Source organism: Pelophylax lessonae (assembly GCF_965119305.1).
Source record: "Pelophylax lessonae genome assembly, chromosome: 8".
NCBI lineage: Eukaryota > Metazoa > Chordata > Amphibia > Anura > Ranidae > Pelophylax > Pelophylax lessonae.
The window spans coordinates 182473126-182489308 of NC_138775.1; the positions used below are offsets into that span (position 1 = coordinate 182473126).

At 47.0% G+C, this 16183-nt stretch overlaps 1 protein-coding gene across 1 annotated transcript in view; it reads right to left on the bottom strand.

Moving 5' to 3' along the window:
- Positions 1-1157: 1157 nt before the first annotated feature.
- The window catches only part of CNN3 (calponin 3), a 102884-nt gene continuing 87858 nt past the window's right edge, over positions 1158-16183 (bottom strand). The window contains exons 5-7 of the mRNA XM_082265863.1: positions 16059-16175; positions 7813-7959; positions 1158-2003 (exon numbers count right to left, since the gene is read on the bottom strand). Coding sequence (XP_082121989.1) covers positions 1656-2003; positions 7813-7959; positions 16059-16175 — 612 coding nt within the window. The 3' untranslated portion in view covers positions 1158-1655. The remainder of the gene's footprint in view (positions 2004-7812; positions 7960-16058; positions 16176-16183) is intronic.

Sequence of the window (16183 nt, forward strand, 5' to 3'; positions counted from 1 at the left end):
GGATGACAGCCATGCCAATTCAGCCGGTGCAGCACCATTATTAATAAGAGGTTTTCAGTTGGGTCATTTACCTTTCACTATGGTTCAGCTGGACATCCTAAACATCTGTGTCTACGAAGCTTGATCTCTAAAGTGTTTGCAATGTGTCACAACTTATTTCCAAAAAGGAGGAGAACCCCACTTCTGGCTCCACATACCACCTTTGACTGGCAGCACAACTCCTGTTATTGGCAAGAGTGCTAGGAAACACTGACATACAACAATAAAACCCAGTTCTTCCAGTAATACCAGAACAAAGCTACCGAGGCCTCCTGCTAGGGAGAAATCCAATCAACTGGCCATATATGTAAGATCCTGCCTCCAAAATAGCACAGACTCAATATGCCCAGTCACAGAAACCGAACGTAGTGTGAAATTTAGATCCATGTATTTTGAGAAGTGATCGCGGCACACACTGTATATTTGGTGGCTATTTACTTGCTCGGGATCATTCTCGTAACATTTACATTTGAAATAGACGCTACCGTTTTTATAGGATTATATTCAACTTACTAGATTAGAACAACGCAGGACTAATGAAGCAAGTAGATATTTTCCCAGTGCAGTGATAGAAATGAGTCCTTGGGAGGTACAGCACTTTTCAAATGAAGACTGAAAAAGTGCATTAGCAATCCCAAACCACTATGTAGGAGGACTTTAAGAGTCACCCACTGCAGATTTTCCTTACTTCCAGTTTTATTTATCCAAGTCTTCTCCTAACCACCATTTTCAGTGAACAATCATCATTCTGTTGCACCCATAGCCTCATACAGATGGGAAAGCTGGTCACAAAGGATATTACTGTCCGCTGTACCACCAAAATATACCTCAAAAACCATACCGCTCTTAAACAGCACAGCTATAAACAAGACCCGCGTCTGCAATTTTTCTAGGTGGGGAGATATCCAAATATAAACCCATTTACAAATACTTGGGAACATTATTCTAGAATGGCTATAACAGAATTGAATTCAGAATTTTGTTCCTGTGCAGTTTTGCTATGCATGTGGTCCAGGGGGGAAGGGAAAATAAAAAAGCAGATCAGACCTCTGCTAAGGCAACTAATAGGTAAAATGTATCTGCTAAGCACACACAACCAAGTCAAGGCAGCCAAAAAAAAAAACCCATTTAGCCAAAGCGAATGCTCTCACTTGACATAATGGCTGCTGCCTACATTACTTAAAACCACCTAAAATACACTATGGAAATAGAAAACTTTCTCAACTAGTTAAAAATGTTACCTAAACCATTGGCAATTTAAAAATACAAAGCACTTTAGACTTATGAACCTAGGATGCAACATGATATGTATAGCAATAAAATGCATAGTCCTGATAGAGCTTAACTGGACTGTACAAATCTCCCTTCCATATTCACAGTATTCCTTTTACTTCATATGAATTCCTGGTAATGCTGCCGGGTAACCTCAATCTCAGCACTAGAAGGCAACTAGGGATACAAGGCAGAGATGAAAAAAGGAATGTACATAAGGCAATTTGTTTTTTTCCATATTAAAGCATAGTAGTGTTTAAGGAAGACAGAAAAAAAAATTACACAAGGCTAGCTTGGTCTTCATTGAATAAAATAAGAACTAATACGGAGTAGACTGTATAGACCTAGTAATCTATGCCCTGGTCACTGTACTGGCCATGGTAATCTCTAGGGTAGTCATCTGGGTACTCTCCTGTGTATTCTTCAGGGTATTCTGCCTGATAGTCGCTGTCGCTGATCTCTGAACCATTTGTGCCGGTCCCTTGGCTGCCGTTGTGTATGATTGGTTCTGTGGGGGCGGCACAGTATTTGGGGTCGTATACTTGCCGGCCAAGGCCATATACGCTCATTCCTTTCTGAGATGCCACCTTATTGGTGCCCATTTGTAGTGAGATTGTGGAGTTATCGATGGGCTGAAGAATTCCTTTCTGATCATAGATGTCCCGTCTTGTTCCTGGTGCCAGCATTCCAGCCTAGTAAAGAAACAAAAAGGCCATAGTATTGCAGATTATTCTGTATTCACACTGCCATAGCGTTTCAGATATCTCCAAGTTATGGAAATACATATTTTTTCACAACTTTGGTACAGTAAAAAGTCAGTGTAATGATAAATGAGGCCCAAATTATACCAGATCATTCCATTGTGGTAAGTAACCAAGTATTTTGTGGGTCAAATTAAAGGGATTGTAAAGTCTCAAGGTTTTTCACCTTAATGCATTCTATGCATTAAGGTGAAAAACCTTTGTTGCAGCTGTCCCCCAGAGCCCCCCTTTTGCTTACCTGAGCCCACCCGTTCCAGCGATGTGCACTAGCCCAGCGGCTCCGGCTGCTGTCTCTGTCCTTATTGGATAGATTGATGGCAGCAGGAGCCATTGGCTCCTGCTGCTGTCAATCAAATCCAGTGACGCAGGGGGCAGGGCCGAGTCATGCTGTCTGTGACAACAGACGCAGCAGTGGGACTCGGGAGAGTGCCCGCACAGGTGCCCCCATGGGGACCCCCGATAAAGGGGAAGATCCAGGAGTGCCGATGGGGCACAGAGTAGGTAAGTTTAACATGTTTGTTATTTTTATTTTAAAAAATATGAACCTTTATAACCCCTTTAATTTGCATTAACTATCCATCGACTGCTCACAGTAAATATACTGCTAGCAGGCGGCAGGTGCAGGCACAATCACATACATGTACGTGACAGCCTTCTGGGTTTGCACGCCCTCTGCCCTGACTGGACACAGCACGAGTTTGGCCGCTGATTTCAGCCGATGATTTTGGCTAAAGTCAGCTGATGGGCTGTGTCCACACACAGAGTTCTGGGTTTACAAACACACCGGTGTACAGGGAACAGTGATCTGGCTGCTTCTTCTCCCTGAAAAGCAGGGAGAAAAAACAGGCAGATCAGAAAGTGAAGATAGCACACATTACACATTGTTAAGCAGTGTTAACCCCTTGATTGTCCCTAGATAATAACACCTTCCCAGGCAGGGTCATTAGTAAAGTGTCATCACTGTATTAGGGTCACTAGCGACATCAGTGTCAGTTAGTGACCCTACCAGATAATGTCGGTTAGTGTCAAACTGCTTGCCACCCTATCATAGTTCACTATAAGTCGCTGATAACCGCCATTACAGTTTAATATTATAAATTCCAGTACATATCTTAGTCTGTAGCTGCTATAGAGCTGTCACACAAACCCATCCTTGGTGACCACTGACAAACACAAGGGGAGGAAGGATTTGCCCAGCCGGAGAACGAAGCCACCATATCAGGGACTCCTTCGTTCCCCGGCTCAGCCGGATCCGATTGCCAAGAGAATGCGGAGTCTTGTCCGATTTGGTCAGAATCCCCCTTGCAGGGACCTCGTATGGAACTGTGCAAACGGAACACCCTCGAAGGTAGACCATCAGGCCCAGCACCTGCATGCAAGTCCGGAGAGATGACCATCTGCTGGACAGCAGGAGACCAACTGCAGCCTGCAATTTCTGGAGCTTTTCCAATGGAAGGCGCACTCTGGCTAAGGCCGAGTCCAGAGTCAGACCCAGATAGTCCAGCTTTGTGGACGAAACCAGAGCAGACTTCTGAAAATTTAGAATCTAGCCAAACTCCCTCAGAGTTTGTATGGTGATTTCCAGGTTTTCCCACCAGAACAGTAGGGGACTCCGCTCACAGAAGAAGGTCACCCAAGTAGGCCAATACCGCGATCCCCCGTTGGCGTAACAATGCTAGCACCAGGGCTAACACTTTTGTGAAGACCCAAGGGGCAGATGTGAGACCAGAGGGTAACGCCACAAACTGATACTGCTTTTCTCCCATGGCAAGGCGGAGGAAGCGCTGGTGACCGGCACATATTGGAATGTGAAGGTAAGTATCCTTGATGTTGATAGAAGGCAAGAAAATCCCCCTGATGCAGGGATGCCACCACTGTGCGAACGGTGAGGTCCAGGATTTGACGCACCTTGCCTTCCTTCCCCCAGCTCAGCAAAGGCAGGGGGGAGCTGTGCTCCCTCCAGGTCACAGCGTAAAAGCTTAGCCCACTCTAGAGTGTGCAACAGCCAGGCCAGGCTGGATTGATGAATACCAGCCTCAGTGCCGAACCAGCCAGAGTGTACATATTGCGGGCCACAGCCTCTGCCTTCCTGTCAGCTGGAATCAGGATTGCCCTGTTCAACTTGGAAACCAGAGGGTCCACCACTGGTGGAACAGTTCACTTCTTAATAAAGGGACACCTCATAGGGATAATGCCTAGTAAATTGTTTAGGGACCCCAAGAGGACGCTTTGTTCGTCCCCACTCTTTAGCGTCAATTCTGTAAAAATAAAAACGGGGAAAGGAAAACACCTTTGCCGCTCTGGATGGCTTGCGAGTGCCAAAGGGAACCTGTGCCTCCGTCGCAGCTGCATCCTTCATCTTCAAGGTCTCACGCGCCAATACAATCAATGCTTTCACCAGAGCCTTTTCGTACACGATTGTAGATATGGAGGAAGCATCCTCTCTGAGGATTCCCGGGCGCCCGGTCAAAGACCCAAGCAGGGTGACCCATGTCTGCAGCCAAATTGGATTCAGGATCTGATGAGGCAAGGGGCTTTTTTTGCTAGCCCGTCTCCCAAAAGCCACTTCCACCCGGGACACAAAGGACTCCAGGACCGCATGATAGTCGCTGATCTGTGCATCGATGGATGGTGGGGACCCAGAGGGCCCCAAAGCCTCAGAGAGGAGGCCAGGTGGGGAGATGTGCTCCAAAGACTCCATGAGTCACCAGGGGGACCCCGCAAAAAGTAACACATTGCAAAGGGACAACCCCCACCTGGCTGGCAGCACTACCCGGTCGCCAGGCACAAGCACCAAGCGATCCTCAGCAGAGAAGGAGAGAACCCCTCTAGACTAACCACCCAGCAGAGACAGGCACCTGCAGCCACCAGGATAATCTGCACTCCCGTGCAGTGATCAGGAAGTGAAAGGATCCAGGAGTCAGCACCAGGGGATGAGGGGCTCCCACCGCCGAAATCAGCGCCCACAGGGCTTCACTGTCATGGCCACCACTATTTTCAATGGAAAACCACCGCAAAATGGCCGCCGGACTACACAAACATGGCCACTCAGCATAGAAACACAAAGGCTACAGCAAAATGGCGGCCCCATGAGGCCCTCCGGGACCCAGGAGGGATCCCTAGGCCTCAAAACCAGGCCCAGTCAGGACAGGGGGCCGTGGCAGGAGCCCCCCCACCAGGTACAACCCCCCAACACAGCGATCGTCCAGTCACCGGTGGCACACACCCCCCTACCCCCATCGCCAGCATAGCACCCTGCCCCCACCCTAGGAGGTGGACCAGACCACCCACACAGCCCCAGCATAAATGGGGAGGGGGGGGTAGGATGGGGGGGACAGATAAAAAGGGGGTGCCTGACGGGAAGAAGGGGAACCCGAGGGTCAGGCCGTCCCAAGGAGGGGCCTACATCCACCCCAAAACCCTCCAGGAGAGGGGGCAGCCACTCACCATACCAGGCAAACACCGCTCCAGACAGAGCAGGGAGCTGAGGTCTGTGCGCGCTTGCTGACCAGACTGGGGTGACCACTGGATCTAGGAGGCTGAAAGGGGAAAAAAAGAGGAAATCTTCATCCCCTTAGGAATGATAGGACTTTATAGGCATCTGTTTGACTGATCTCAAAAGGAATGTACACCTAAAATACATATTCTCCTCTGGGGGGGAAAAAAAAAAAAAAAAAAAACTTTCGCTTGGGCGGAGTCCAGGACCATGCCCAGGTAGCTGAGACGGACTGACGGAGTCAGTGCAGACTCCTGGAAGTTGATGGTCCACCCAAACTCCTGGAGTGTCTGAACCGTGACCGACAGATCGTCCGACAGAGTGGCAAACAAGCTTATCCTGGGCCATTTGTTCCGTGAGCTCAATGAGGGTCGGGGGAACCGACTCAGCCAGCAAGTTGCTCTTAAGCACCTTGATCCATTCCGTAACCATCTGCGAAACCAGCACGGAAGCGAACACAGGCTTGAGGAGCAAGCCCGCCACTAAGTACATGTGGCGGGAAAGGGACTCCATGCGCCTGTCCATCGGGTCTTTAAACACCGGGGAGTCCTCCACGGGCATCACTGTGGATTTATTTAACCTGGAAACAGTGTGGTCCAACTTAGGGGACACCATCCAGCGATTGGAAACTGGGTCCGCAAAAGAATAGCGGCGTTGAAAACGCTTAGGCACCACCAGCACATGCTTAATGCGTCGCCACTGTTCGTTCATGATATCGTGAAACTCCTCGGGGCAGGGGAAAACCTGACCCCAACTTCTGGACTTTGCGAGAGCCGAAGACAACCCGCTTTCCTGATTGGGTGGGCTCATCATCAATATTCAAAGTCTCCCTGACGGAGCGAACAAGCGCTTCAACTAAAGCACGTTCCTGCGCTGCAGCGGAGGAGGACTCATGCCCTCACCGTCAGAGTGCGAGGACAGGGAACCCTCAGGCAGGGCAGTGTCCGTGGCAACCACATCAGGCTCTGAATCAGAAGACAGAGGGCATCGGCCTTTTTTGAGGTTGTCGTGTCGCTTGTAGTTCACCAGGAGGATCCCCCTGACTATCTAGCGATAGTTCGTGAAGAAAAATAAAACATTTCTCAAAGAAAAATAAAAAACTGAAACCGGAGTCCCAGCAGGGAAATCTAGGTCCTACTCCTGAGCTAGGCAGCAAGAAACTGATTAGTAAGCTCCATGTGTCTGGGGGTAATGTTTGAAAGGACAGCCCCTAAAAGGTGTGTCTAGTGAAAGTTTTTAAATTAAGTTTAACTACCTAGCCTGCTCCTGCAGAGGGCGCCATTACCCAATAGTGATGAAACTTGGAAGGGCTGCGTCTGTCAGAGGACATAAGAGAAAACAAGTTTATTTTGTACAAAAGGTTCAGAAGTTTCATGAACGAAACCATTATACAAGAATACAAAAACCAGTCATAGGACAATAAGCTCCTACATCAATGGAACCCTTGTGCATAACAGAATGTAACATTTGGTATGTAGAATTCAGACTTAAAAGTTTATAGGATATGCAGGGTTCACTTGTGGTGGAAACATGACCAGAGAAGCACTACGCGTTTCGCTCCACAGCTTCTTCAGTCAATTGCATTCTGTTATGCACAAGGGTTCCCTTGATGTGGGAGCATATTGTCATATGACTGTTTTTTGTATTCTTGTATAATGGTTTAGTTGTTCATGAAACTTATGAACCTTTTGTATAAAATAAACTTGTTTTTATTTATATTTTAGTGTGCATTCCTTTTGAGATCAGTTAAACAGACGCCTATAAAGTCCTATCATTCCTAAGGGGACGAAGATTTCCTCTTTTTTCCCCCTTTCAGCCTTCCAGTATACGTTTTTGGGATGTGGTATCAATATATTGATTATGTCTCTAATCTCTCTTTGGACCACTGGATCTAGATTATCCAGCCCATCGCCCAGTCCGGCAGTTGATTGTAGTGTAGATCTCACAGAAAAAAAAAAAGGTTTTTTTTTTTTTTTTAATCTAAAAAAATTTGCCAGGACTAGGGATCCCAGCAAGGAACTAGGTCCCTTCTCCTGACTAGGCAGAAAAAAAAACTGAGTACAGCAGGGAGAGGGAGTAAAAATTCTGTGAATTTAGTGATTGAAATCCTCAGAACAAATTATACCCTTAGGCTCAATCAGTAAAAAGAAATTATCAGTTCTTTAAGCATGCATGCTCTAACTGGCATTGATGAACAAATTGCAATATATTGTGCATGCAATTGACACTGATTGGGCTATTTACCTGACTAGCACCTTTGTTTGTTCCCATCTGTAAACTGATTGTCGTCTGGTCAAATGGTTTATCAGTCTGCATCTTTGGATCATACAAATGTCGTCTTGTACCGTATGCTGTCATTCCTGCTTGGCTTGCACATTTGTTTGTTCCCATCTGAAGAAGCAAAAGGGAAAATAATTCTGCCAGGTGTACTTCCACATTAAAAAAAAAAAAAAATCTGATCAGCTCATCCAGAAATGGCTTTCCCAAAGGCTGCCTTATGGTGCACAATCTATGAGCTCTTGCACATCCTTTATTAAGGGCTTTCAAAAAAAAAAAAAAAAAAGACAACCAGCAGTAAAAAAAAAAAAAAAATGCCAAAATTTCATTTCTTCAGAGGTAAGCATTATAAATAAGCTTGAATATTTAAGTCCCATTCACATGGGCGCTGGCACCCATACTGCATGACCGTGGCTGAGCCAAATGCAGGCAGTATACAAAGTGAACAAATTGATCAGAGAGTGGTGATCAGAGCATCAGGTAGACAAATTACATTTACACTGCCAACAACATTATCTGATAAAATCCACCAAATAATTAAACAAAGTGGGGCTTTTAAAATATGTCACAAAGAGTGAATGTATGAAAAATCATCAAAAGATGGCAAATGGCCTTGTTTTATTAATGAGAGAAAACTTGTGGCTACCAAACCAAAGTTGATTTAAACCCAGGCATTTTGTCCGCTTTGATGCTGTGGTCTACTTATTGACCTGTGGATGCGTTTCTCTAGGTCAGTAAAACGAAACGCCAATTCTGGAAGCGTATCAAGGACCAAGTTTCTTTGACTAGACGCTGATTATCTTTAAGACAGACTAGGTCTAGCCCACAATGTGTATTATATTTGAAGCTGAGGTGTCTGAGACTTTCCATTTGGTATTTAATGTCTGTTTTTTGCATTACATTGTTGTCTTGTTTTTCCCCTTTGGGATGCGAGTCTAAACCACAAAGAAAGAAAAACGTGGGGGGAAAATTATATTTTTGACTTACCGTAAAATCCATTTCTCTGATGATCACTGACAGCTCCTGTCATTCTTGACCATTGGGTTATACTGCCCCCTACAGGAGTAGGACACTAGGCAGAAAAAAATTCTGCCTACACCCATGGGCAGTCCCAGGGGGTATACTCCCTCTCTCTCCTATAGTCACTCAGTTTTGTTACAAGCAGTGTCAGGAGAATTATAACTCCACAGAGGGGTGGGTGCTGTGTCCGTCAATGAACATCAGAGAAATGGATTTTATGGCAAGTCAAAAATCCCATTTTCTCTTTCGTTCATTGACGGATCCACAGGTCCTGTCACTCTTGACCATTGGGAAGTCCCAAAGCAGTGTAAAAAAAAAAAAAAAAATGAGGGGTGGGAAACAGCAAAAGCTTTCCAAGCCTAAACAGTAGCCACAGGGGCTCAGGCAAAACAACTGGAGCCCATTTATAAAAAAAAAAAAAAAAAAAAAAAAAAAAAAAATACACCCTCAAATAGGATCGGGTCCTCTTAACAGCAACCTGCAAAACCTTGCGGCCAAAGGAAGCATCCGCAGATGCCAACACATCCACTTTATAAAACTTTGTAAACGTGTGCACCGATGACCAGGTGCCAGGTGGCCCCCTTGCAAACCTGCGCCACTGATGCCTGATGACGGGAGGCCCAGGAGGCACTAAGCACTCTACTAGAGAGTGCGCCTTGACAGGGAAAGGAGGAACCTGACCTCTGATGGAATAGGCCTGAAAAACAGTCTGTCTGATCCATCTGGAAATGGTCGCAGAGGAAGCAGACAACCCTTTGCGAGGTCCATCCATGAGCACAAAGAGTGTTCGACTTCCTGAAATACTCTGTAGCTGCAAGGTACACCCCAATTGCCCAGACCACTTCAAAAAGGCATGCAAGGCAATTTCCTTCGGATGTTTAGGCCTGGGACACAGAAGGCAACACAATGTCTTCCATTAAAATCAGAGACCATCTTAGGAAGGAATGAAGGACAGGGGCGAAGCACCACATTATCCTTGTGAATCACCAAATAAAGTGAGCGACAGGATAACGCCACCGCCAGGTCCGATACCCTACACAAGCGATAGCCACAAAATTTTTTTTTAAAAAAAGACAACCTTCTGGGACAGCGCAAGCAGGGGAACCTCCCGAATAAGAGAGGCTTCTGTAGAGCTGAAAGCACCAAAGATCCCAAGACGGAAACGAAGTCTGCACTGGAGGAACCAAATGTCGGAAAACCCTGAAGAAAAAAGGTACGTACCAGGGAGTGTGTGGCCAAAGGTCTTTGGAAAAAGACAACCAAGGCCGAGACCTGGCCCTTGATGGTACTTAAGGCCAAATTTTGTTCAGCCCCCCGTTGAAGGAAGGTTAAAATACGAGCCACCGAGAAGGAGCGAAGATTAACCCCAAGAGACACACACCACGCAATGTACGTCATCCTCATACCATCGTAAATCTTCCTAGAAGTAGATTTCCTAGCTTTTAAACAGCATAGGAATCAGACACTCCGACAAACCTCTATCCTTTAGCTTGGCTTTTGAATGCCAGGTGCTGTCAAAGCCAGCAACTAAAGCAGGATGGAAGATCGGACCTTGGGACAGCAGATCTTCCCTGAGGGAAAGCTTCCAAGGAAAGTTGGCGACCAGCCACACTAGATCTGCGTGCCAGGCCGGGCGAGGCCAGTCCGGTGCCACTAAGATGACCGGAATACCTTCTGCCTCGATCCTGCGTAGGAGTCTGGGCAGAAGCTTGAGAGGAGGGAAGGCGTAGATAAGACAATACTGATCCCATGAGGCCACCAGCACGTCTGTGGCATCTGCCAGAGGATCCCTTGACCGGACCACAAACCTCTGCACCTTTGTTGAGCCGAGACACCAATAAATCCATCTCCGGTGGGGGTACCCCTGAGACACAGCTGATGAAACACCTGCGGATGAAGGGACCACTTCTCTTGGACCAACGCCTGCCCACTGAGGTAATCCGCCTGCCAGTTTTCCACACCGGGAATGTTTTCTGGGGAGAAGGCTGGAACAAACTGTTCTGCCCAGTGCACTTCTTGTGCCCCTTGGTGATTGACATAAGACCCGGCCGTCCTGATGCAGGGAAGCCACCACCCTGTGAACAGACTCCCATTCTGAACTTCTGCACCCGCACAAAGCAGTTCAGCGCCTTGAGGTCCAGAATTGGAGGCACTTTGCCTTCCTTCCTGGACACTGCAAACAGGTTTGAGTAAAACCCCTGAAAACGTTCCAAAGTCAGAAACGGGACAATGACCCATTGAAGGAACAGGTCTTGTACCACCCCAAACAGACCAGTAAGTGGTCCAGGGACAGGCGCAGGTTGGAAGGAAAGAACCTTGCCGGGGGACAAGAGCGAAACTGGATCTTGTAGCTGGACCGAATGACTTTGTGAACCCACTTGTCTTCGAGCCCTTGTCAGTCGACCCTGAGGGACGAAAAACTTATGAGCCGACTAGGACGTGGGTCCTTGCCCTTAGAAGCCTGGGGAAGAGTTACTCTTGCCCCATGAGACCTTTAAGGATGTCATCCAGGGTAGCACCAAACAGGCAATCTCCTTGAAAGGGGAGATCAGTCAAGGCCTTCTTGAAAGTTTGGTCCACAGACGAGCATTTGAGCCAAAAGACACACCAAAGGACCACTGCCGAAACAGAGAGCCGAGCCACATCCAAAGCGGTATCACCTGGACCAGTCCATCAGCTCAGCAAAGGAGCTGTTCAGGGGAAGGAGCTGTTCTCTCTCCAGGTAACGGCTAAAAAAAGCTTAGTCCACTCGGTCAGAGTTTGCGACACCAGGGCAATGATGAACACCAGCTTCAATGCCAAACCAGCCAGAGTGTATATATTCACGGGCCACAGGCTCCGCCTTCCTGTCAGCCGGATCCTTAAAGGCCGGGGACTCCAACCGGAATCATGGTTGCCTTGTTCAATCTGGAAGCCGGAGGGTCCACCACCGGTGGAACAGTCCACTTCTCAAGAAGGGACTCCTCATAGGGGTATCACCTGGCAAATCTCTTACGGACCCCCAAGGGGAAGCTTTAGTTGTCCCCACTCTTTAGAGACAATTCTGTCAAAATAGGCAGGGAAAGGAAACCTTTGCTGCTCTGGATGGTTTGGGAGTGCCAAAAGGGAACCTGCGCCTCGGTCGCAGCTGCGTCCTCCATCTTTAAGGTCTCACGCACAGATACAATCAGTGCTTCCACCAGCGCCTTTTCGTACGCGGTTGCAGATGTGGAGGAATCACTATCTGAGGATTCTGGGCGTGTGGTCGCAGCCCAAACAGGGAGACCCACGTCCACGGCGGTCAAATCAGATCCAGGATCAGATGAGGAAGGGGAAGGCGTTGGGCGCTTTTTGCTAGCCCGTCAACCATCTCCACCCAGGACACAAAAGGATTCCAGGACCGCCGTCAGTGCAGATGGTTGGGAACCGGAGGGCCTCGCACTTTGAGAGGGGGATCAGATGGGGAGATGAGTTTCAAAGACTCCATAAGTCACCAGGGGGACCCCACAAAAAGTGTAACACACTGCAAAGGGCCAACCCCCACCACGCTGGCAGCACCACCCGGTTACCAGGCACAAAGCACTAAGCGACCCCCAGCAGAGATGGAGAGGACCCCACCAGACTCACAACCCAGCAGAAACAGACACCCGCAGCCACCAGGATAATCTGTACTCCACGTGAGGCGATCAGGAAGTGAAAAGATCCTGGAATCAGCACCAGGGGGTGTGTTCCTACCACCAAAATCACCACCCACAAGGCTCTACAGTCATGGCGCCGCTATTTTCAATGGCAAACCACCGCAAAATGGCTGCCGGACTACACAAACATGGCCACTGTGCATTGAGCACAGAGACTACAACAAAATGGGCGCCTCACAAGGCTACCAGGGACCCAGGAGGGATCCCTAGGCCTCAAGGATAAGGCCAGACTGGACGGGGGCCCTGGCAGGAGCCCCCACCAGGTACAAACCTCCCCACACACAGCCAATCATCCGTTTGCCGGTGGGGCACCCCGACCCCAAATTGCCAGCATAGTGTCCAGCCCCCACCCCAGGAGGTGGACCAGACCACCCATACAGCCCCAGCATAAGTGGAGGGGGGTAGGATGGAGGGAAAGATGAATGGAGGTGCCTAACGGAAAGGAGGGGAACCTGGGGGTCTGACCGTCTGAAGAAGGGGCCAACGTCCACCAGAAAATCCTCTGGAGGGGGGGGGGGAACAGCTACTCACCATACCGGGAACCAGGTAGGCCCTGCTCCAGACAGAACCCCTCGCTATCGAAATGGGGGGGCTGTCAGCCAGGAGGAACGCTGCGACTCAGTCGTATGTGACCTCACAAGGCGTTTAACTCGCAGGCCAGCCCCCGTCCAGTGGGACTATGTCGTGGCAGATCTCACGGGGAAAAAAAAAACAGGAGAAAGTTTTCCATCTTAAGAAAAAATTGCCAGCACCAGAGAGATCCCAGCAAGTAACTAGGTCCTTACTCCTGACTAGGCAGAAAAAAAAACTTGGAAAGTTTTGGTAGGTTTATCTTTTGGCATTTATACCCACTCTCTTCTCTTTACTATATGCCCATGTGGGAGTCTCCTTAATTAAAGCAGAGTCAAATATAGGTACCCCCCAAAAAAAAAAAAAAAAAAAAAAACCATGCTCAAATGTGGCATGTCAGTGGGACAGAAGGCCTGAAAGCGAAGTTCCACTTTTGGGTGGAACTCCGCTTTAGGTCTTCTTTATCTTGTTGGTAAGAGCAGTTTGTGCTGGCCCGCAATTTTGGAGCAGATTCACATTTTACCCCTCTTATTTTCTTTAAATGGTGTTCTCTAAATTAGTGAGGTGCAACTGGTCAATTAGGGAAAGTTTCACCCCTTCTTATACTATATAGTTTTTTATGGGCGCCTCTGTGGGCCTTTATACTTTTTGTCCGTGTGCCATCTTATAACAATCTGGGTCATTAACATACTACAATACCATGTGTGGTCACACACAGACACTTGTTTTGCACACTCCACAGAGAACATAGTGGGTGCAGCTGGATAATTATTTGACTACAACTTAGGCGTGGAGCTATTATATTTATATTGTAGACCTTCTACCAACACCCTACTGCTAGCGATTGTTTCTGGTTCCTATAGGATATACTTCGTCTCACAATGGGGTAAGAATGGGCTACCCGCTCTGAATACTTTACAGAAAGTTATTACTGAGGCTCTTATTGCATGCATCTCGGGTTTGTTACAGCTATCGGTGCTTTGTAAGGTCACCCCACAAGCTTAGGGGTGCTCTTTAATCCCCCCCCCCCCCCATTCTGGGAGTCATTCCCTTAACCCGAGGTTGGAAGTGTGAGGGAGGTCTTTAACCCCTTCATTCCCCCCCCCCCATTTTTTTCCTCTCTGCTGGATATGAAAATATATTTTGGGAAACATTATGTTGGATGTATTTTATGCATTTTGTTTGTTTTTCCTGTATGTTTATTCTTACGGATAGTGGATTATTCATAGAGGTGTAGATAGTCCTGATGAAGTGGGGAAACCCATGAAATGCGTAGACCGTTTACTTTATTGTAACAACCTCATTTCATGCTTTCCCAATCACTTTAAAGCTTACATTTTATACTCTTACTTTATACATTACTCTTTGTAAGAAAATGTGGTGATTTTTAATGATCTTCTATTAGTTTTTCATACATTCACTCACGGTGGCATATTTAAAGTCCCACGTCTTGGTTTCATTTTTTGGCTGTGCGCAGGCAGCCTACAGAAGTGAATGCAGATGCAGAGGCTGCACCGACACCGCTTTCTGTCAAAGGTTGACAGGTATACAGAAGTAACTGCATGTCCCCAAAGCACATTGTCTGCTTTTGAGGCTACGCTCCCGCACACCTGACAAATCCTGACTGCACCGGCATTCACTTTCATATGCTGCCTCCACACACACAGGGTGGATACAGGCACAGAAACGAAAGCCTTGTTTATGCAGTACGGCTGCCAGCACCCTTGTCATTAAGGCCCAAGTCTTTCAAATTTGTGTTTTTAAAAAAAAAAAAGGCATTTGAGAGACACAGTAAAAAGGTTGAAGCACAATATCTGGCTAGAGCACAGTATTACTACATCGGTCTGTAATGCTTTTTTTTTCCCCCCGTTTACCAAATAAAGTTCGACTTTTTAGGTTACATCAGAGATGCTGCTCAACATGTTAAAAGACCTAAAAGGCCAAGGTTACCTTTTTCAGAAAATGGCTTATGTAGTCACGGGGCCCCAGTAGGTATTAAAAAAACCGCACAGCTGGTTTTACTGGTCATTTTGGACCCCTACTAGAAGCCTGAAAACAACATACTGAGAAAATAGATAAACGCATCCAACCTATAACACCATTACAAGTAAAAAAAAAAAAAAAATTATCCTTAGCCTTGAGGACTATAACAATAGGATGGCAGATCTACTTTATATACTCCCTTTTCTATAAACACACTTAGGAATTTAGGCCTTTTAAGCGTTTTAATAGGATTATGCACAAGGTACAGATTTGCAGTAAAGCCGCGGCAACCTGGTTTCCATTTCACTTTGCATATATCAGACAATTCACATATCCCACAGCTTAACACATATCAGCATCAGTGACTAGGGTTAAAGTGGTTCTAAAGCCAAAAGGTTTTTGATCCTAATGCATTCTATGCAATAAGTTAAAACACTTTGTGTGCAGCAGCCCCCCCACCCCCCAGTACTTACCACCATCTCCATCCAGCGATGTTGCACGAGAGAGTCTGTTGTCCAGGACTCTCCCTTCTCATTCGCTGAGACAGCAGCGCAATTTGCTCCCACTGCGGTCAAAGTCATTGAGCCAATAAAGTGAGGGGGTGGGGTGGCTCAATGACTAAATGGAGACACAGAGCCACAGCTCGGTTCAGGTGCCCCCATAGCAAGCTGCTTGCTGTGGGGGCAGAAGGGAGGGCCAGGAGTCCCAGTGAGGGACCCAAGAAGAGGAGGATCTAGGCTGCTCTGTGCAAAACCACTTCACAGAACAGGTAAGTATAACATGTTTTTTTATTTTCTTTTCTCATTTAAAAATAACAAAGACTATTACTTTAAGTGGAGATCACATGATGGATGATTTGAGTCAATCAGGCCAAAATAATGCAACTGAGAAATAGACCCTTCTTTAGAAACATTTTACAAATGAAAGCCTGCTTTTCTTTTGCAGTTGGGAATAACCCATTACCTGTAAACCAATAACGCTCTGTCCAGCTTTTAGCTTATCGTCATCAAACTGTCTCTTCTGCTTTTCTGCATATTTGACACCAATGTCTACTGTAGTGTGAAAGCCTTTTGTTTTTGCCTGGAAAA